This window comes from Apteryx rowi, unplaced genomic scaffold (genome assembly GCF_003343035.1).
Source record: "Apteryx rowi isolate R43461 unplaced genomic scaffold, aptRow1 scaffold_246, whole genome shotgun sequence".
Taxonomy (NCBI): domain Eukaryota; kingdom Metazoa; phylum Chordata; class Aves; order Apterygiformes; family Apterygidae; genus Apteryx; species Apteryx rowi.
The window spans coordinates 825,585-831,618 of NW_020448819.1; the positions used below are offsets into that span (position 1 = coordinate 825,585).

The following is a 6,034-nucleotide window of genomic DNA, read 5'->3' on the forward strand; positions in this document are numbered from 1 at the left end:
GTCTCTCTCAAATGATTCCACAGATTTTTAGTGGTCATAGTTCAGATCTTTCAATGTAATAGGTTGCGTTTCCAGGTTCATTTAAGGTAAGATACCAATATTAGAATTAAAACTTACATTTGAAAGCTGTGGATCACCATGTTACTAGGTCATTTTCGACCCTTTCCACCTGCATTGAAACATGTCACATGATCAGTGTCCTACCCTCTGTAATTTGTGGATATAATCAACACTTATTAAATATATATATTATTTTCTTAGTATAATGCTGTACTCCATTTTAATTTCTGTTCTGAACTTTCCACTGTAGTGGTTCAGCAAATATGTTTATTTTGTTTTCTCTCTCCTGAATGGCTAAGAATAGCCAGGTCAGTGTGATCTAGAAAACTGAGCATGGTTCAGCATGTATTATACTAGTTGTTTGTATTAAGTCACTTAACAAGCCCATATATTTACATGGCCTTGATTTGACAGTGTCAGATCTGTTTTTCACAAATGTGCATGGCCTCATTCCAGTGCACATTTAAAAAGATGGAAAATGATTCACTTAGACTTTTGTAATATCAGTTATGATATGCAAAGAAGGCCAAATCTTTAGCTCCTGTAAGTCAGTCTGTCCATGCTTGCCTGTGTAATGTTTCTTGTGGGAAGATAACTTCTTTCCCTAAGTCACAGTGACTTAAGTGATTCCAAAATCCCAGTGATTTAAAATGGTCCTAATTTCAAGTGGGAGTGCAAGTACATGACTCTTCCTAAACATTTTATTTGTTTTTTAGTTAAGAAGAACCTTACACATAACAGCATAGGACCAGACTTCAAGTAACTATACTCTTTGCCAAGAGAGCAGATATATAAGGAGGTTTGTGAGTAGGTCCTGTTTGTTGTTCCCCCTCCCCCCCGGTATTTCTGTGACGTTTAGATGCTCACATTCCAGAGCAAGGAAAGAGTACTTTGTTCATATTCCCAACCACCTTGTTGTCAGCAGTAAATTAATCTTTAATATGATGGAGGTGGACATCATTCCTGTGAAAGTGTGTGTAAGTGATATAAGAGTGCAAGCAGGCCAAAATTTTTCTTGTATTTTTTTGCAAATTATCTCTGTAGCCCTGTAAGAATATATGAAATGCTGACTGCTTGGAGGATAATGCTGAATTTGGCATGATAAAGTACAATGTGTTCTAAACTTTTAAAGATTTATTTGGACAATCATATTTGATTCATTTTATTAGACTTCTCTTTCAAAAATCTGCTTTGAATAAATCATGTAACTTTGTGTTTTTAACCACTTTGCAACAATATTTTTTGAATTTGGGCCTAATATCATTTATTTTAGGAGCCAAGAACAGATCTGCTCCAAAATCTGACAGTAACTTGATGCGTGGCCTTGAGTAGCCTCTCTTCTGTGTGAAATGTGAAGAATACTCACCTATTTCCCACAGACACTGATTAACAAATAAATTATTCAGTACTGTTTTATATTTTGAAGATGTGAAACACACTATTAAACTAACTTCTCCAAACTATAGCTGACAATAAATCACTCTGTAGAAATCATGCATATTTTTGTTTTAATCTCTGAACCTTTTCAGGCATTTCAGCTGATTGGCAGACCTGTTGATCTAATATTCTAAATGCACTACAGATTCAAAATAATGGACTTGTTTCACTCTTACACTGAGTGATAGGTTCTCAGTTTCTACCAAACCAGATTTTTTTTCCAGGTCATCACATGCAAAACCATACTTTTAATTTTAGAACTTAAGATTAGTGTTAAATTTGCACTTTGTGAGAGAATTTTTTTAGCCAAGAAACTGATGATAGGAAACTAAAGCCAAAAGCTTTATCTTGAACTTGGAAGAGGACTGGGGATACACACTGCTTTCTATGTTCCAAAAGCAAACTATCCATTCTCATCTATTTTCTTGATTTTCATTTTCAGCCTAAGCAAAGCATTTTAATATATTTGATTCTGATGCCACATAGAATTGCTGCATTTTTTGTGTTTCAGATGACTGCAGCACTCACAGCTAAATAGGTGTTTTATTATGTTTAGTCTTTAAGCCTTAAGACCAAAGAAATTTTACATTCCCTTCACCTTTGTTATGATCCTATTTTCTATAATACTGCAGTTTAGAAAATCAGGTTAGTGCACTGGATTTATACTACCTTTAACTCCTCTTCCAACTAAAGATAGAGTTAATCTGGCTAATTCAGAGCTCACATGCCATTAGTGTAAAGTTTAATAGAATACTGCAGTGTGTGAATTTCAGAGAGAAAAAATATGTTGACTCCCTTATATGTATGAAAACCGTAAAAGTTATTTAACCTTTTTTGGCAGCTGCTTCTTCTTCCTTTTTCTTTTGTTCCTCAGTAACTTTCATCTTCTCTTCATATTCATCAGCTCGTGATTTCCATTCAACCCTGTTGTTTTGAAGACCATCAAACATAGGTGTAATTTCCTTGTGAAACCTTGAGAATTCCTATACAAACGATTTAAATTAGTAAATTAGAGGTTTTTAAAGACACATGATTTGTAAATTATGAATTTGTGGAAATACTGCTGCTGTGCAAAGAAAACGTTGCTTTCTTTTTTTCTATTAAATCGAATTATTTCAGTATGTGTACCAGATTAATTGATTTTATTTAGTTTCACATTTTTGCAAGCACTTACTGTCTCTGGTAATGGATTTTCTTTGGAAGAGAAAAAGTTACCCAAAGAAAAAAGTGCTAGTAAATGCTGGTATACATTCCAGAGCATGTTCTTTTTGCCAGTAGGGGCATATTACTGAAAATTCTGTGTTGAAATAATGCCATATTGTGCATACGGTTTGTTTGTTAGAAGAGATTGGCATTATATAATATATGTTTTAATATCTTCCCTGATCCACCATATTTGATAGCCTGGTTCATATAATACAAACATCACTGTGATACTATGATTATTGGTATCAATTATATAACATACAATGATAATAAAGTCTAGTATCTTATAGCAACATCATATTCCAAGCAGCTGAGGATGCTCCTGAAGATGTTAAAATATTACATGTCATTTTGCTACATGATATTTTGGGATAATAGTAAAAGCTAGACAGAGATTAATAATGTTGGCATTTCTGTGCTTTCCAGAAAGTATGGAATATCTATACTTCCAGAATAATTGCAAGTTTCATATTCTGTTTGTTGTGTCATTGTTTTCACTGATTGCTGTAAGCATCCACATGTTGCCTCCTTCATATTTAATGGGACTGTGAAGAATTATGTTGGGCTTTTGAACTCCTCAGTCTTTCAAGATAGTAAGAAAAGCTGAGTGCCTTCAAGTTCCACTGTGATCTTCACTTTATAGCGTCTCTTAAATTTACTTTTTGGAGCAAATTTTTCTAAATAACAAAAGATTAAAAATTATGCCTCTTGTGATAGTTATTTACCCCATGACCAAGAGTCTTGCTGATGTCTAGAATTTTTTAACTACAGCTGTTTGATAGTGCCATCAGACTTGCTGCAAAGGGAAAACCAAAACATTTATTCTTACCTTGTACACAAATGTACACACAAAATCTATGAAACCAACTTGGAGCTTAGGTAGTTCATCTCCTTTGTTTCTGTCCATCATAGGCTAGAACAGAATAGTGGTAATTTAATGTAGATATCATGCTTTTTGGTATAACAATATAGGAATCATAATAGACCAATATCTAGTCAGTATTTTTAATAATAGGAATTATTGCTTAACACAGATAAACTGTTTAGTACTTACAATTGGTTGTTGCTGTAGCACAGTTCGTTCCAGGTCACCTTGCTCCCAGAATTCATTTGCAACCATGAGGGCAACCTGAAAATCACAATTTCTGAGTGTAATTCAATGGAAATCTATGCAGAAAGCAGTCAATTAAAACAAAAATAAAGCAAAGAAAAGACAAAATTTTCCAGAAAATGTGGATTAACTGAGAGCTGATGCGTTACTACTTAAATCAGTGTACTCTCAATTTACCATTTAACTATTGTTACTAACTTCCGTCCCACAAAAAGAGAACTTATTCATTGCTAGCTTCTCTCTGAGTAGCTTAAACAGTTTTCCAGAAATAGGGAGTACTGGTCAAAAGCAATAAAATTCCACTCTTTAATCCCTGCAGAAATAGTCATGCAGTTCTTTCCATGCTTGCAGATACTCTCTAGTGTACTGTAAGGCCTTTTCCAGCAAATAACTAATCTCTACCACTTTGAAAACGTGGTGCATGCTGACTAAACAATAGATTATCGACAACAGTAAGACGGTATCAGCAACATAACAGAATCTTCTAATACCTGTAATGTGTACCGCCTAGAAGGCCCCACAGGCATCTTGCAGCTGTTTCAATTATGCATTATTAAAACTTATACCTGTAAGGCTAATTGATGAGCTTGAGCGTGATGGTCAATGAGTACTGAAGTATTGGAAGTACTTATGTACAAAGCAGTGCCACACTGCTTTATAGAATTTATTTTAGCATGATTAAGCTACCTTGAAATGGAACTAGAATGTACAGAATGGACACAATTAATTCAAATCATGCTGTTGTTAAAGCTGTACCCTAAAAAATACCCCAAAATAGCAAAAATCAAACAACACAAAATGAAAGTGAGTGGCATTTAAGGGAAGTTAGAATGGATGACACAAGCTGGGAGACCAGTTTGGGCTGATTGATGAGTAGAGAGGGGTGGAACAATTGTGGAGTTTGGCTGGGGAGAAGCACTGTGGAGCACTTCCACTGACAGAAAAATAGAGGTTGTTTTCTGGAAATACAGTTGGGTTCAAATAGTTAAATATCTAGTAAATGATAATATGTATTTTTTTTAAATGATCATGCACCAAATAGGCAATAAAACAGACAACATATGCGCAGTACTGTCTGTTTGAAAAGTACCTACCTTACTTTGCACTTCCCAAGGCTTGGTTATAGCAGACAAGTCACATCCAGTCATCATCATAGCCCTTTGTAAAAACAAAACAGAACAGGCATATAGTTAGGATGATGAAAGAAAAAAAAAATAGGATCCAGATTTTTTAAGGAATTTAAATACCTAAGATGCAGGTGGGGGCAGATTTTGAAAAGCCTGTAGCCATCTAGTTCCAATTCAAAAACATGGTTTAGCTCATCATTTTTTAAAAGTAACACCAGTTCTTAATTTACATGTCTAGGTGCCCAAATGCTTTTAAAATCCAGTCCTTGATAACTGACTGAATAAAATGTAAGATATTAACCACCTACATGATAACTTCTTTTTTGGTTGGGTCAATAGATATATATTTAATCGCCTCATCTTCTGTTTCCATTTTTTCAATTGCATCCACAATCTTTTGAAACATAGTTCTTTTCCTGTTAAAACATACAAATAAACCATGTATCAGTGAACAAAAGATCCTGCATTAAAAAAAAAAAAAAAACAGAAAAACGTATTTCCCACATTTATGCTTTTCCATAGTAGTATCCTAGTCATACTATTATCAGAGTGACACCTCCTTCCCGTTGAACTGAAAGATAAGTTTTTCAGTTAACCTAACACATTTAGATTTTGCTATAGATTGCTGACATGTGCAGTATTATGTCAAGGTTCCGTATGAAGAAAGAGATAACAGATTTCCCAACTCGTCATATTAAACTGTTTTGTGTGACATTCTTCTTTCTTTAGGATCACATGTTTTCCTTCATAATAGTTCCTGTGAGATAACGAATTGGAAAAGTGAAACAAATGCTAATTATGTTCTTCCCCCTAACCCACCCTGAAACCCTAAGAGGCACTATGACCTGACTAAGAGGAACTATGAAAAGCATAAATGTGTCTTGCTATTGCTTAATAAATCTCTTATTTTGCATTTAGAGTGAATTAAATATTCTAATGGAGTTACTGTTCATTGAAATTTCATATCTGCAGTGGAAAAGGTTATCAAATTGTTTACTGTCCCTGGCTTTAAATTGTCCCAGTCATAAGACATCTGGACAAAAAAAAAGCCAGATTCTTAGGTTTCATTCACAAATACTGCACACGTCTGTTT

At 34.3% G+C, this 6,034-nt stretch overlaps 1 protein-coding gene across 1 annotated transcript in view; it reads right to left on the reverse strand.

Annotated features, from left to right (window-relative positions):
- Positions 1–6,034, reverse strand: part of PDE6C (phosphodiesterase 6C) — a 31,030-nt gene that overhangs the window by 2,485 nt on the left and 22,511 nt on the right. The window contains exons 17-21 of the mRNA XM_026066680.1: positions 5,250–5,357; positions 4,909–4,972; positions 3,758–3,832; positions 3,533–3,616; positions 2,327–2,480 (exon numbers count right to left, since the gene is read on the reverse strand). Of these exons, the coding sequence (XP_025922465.1) occupies positions 2,327–2,480; positions 3,533–3,616; positions 3,758–3,832; positions 4,909–4,972; positions 5,250–5,357 (485 nt within the window). The remainder of the gene's footprint in view (positions 1–2,326; positions 2,481–3,532; positions 3,617–3,757; positions 3,833–4,908; positions 4,973–5,249; positions 5,358–6,034) is intronic.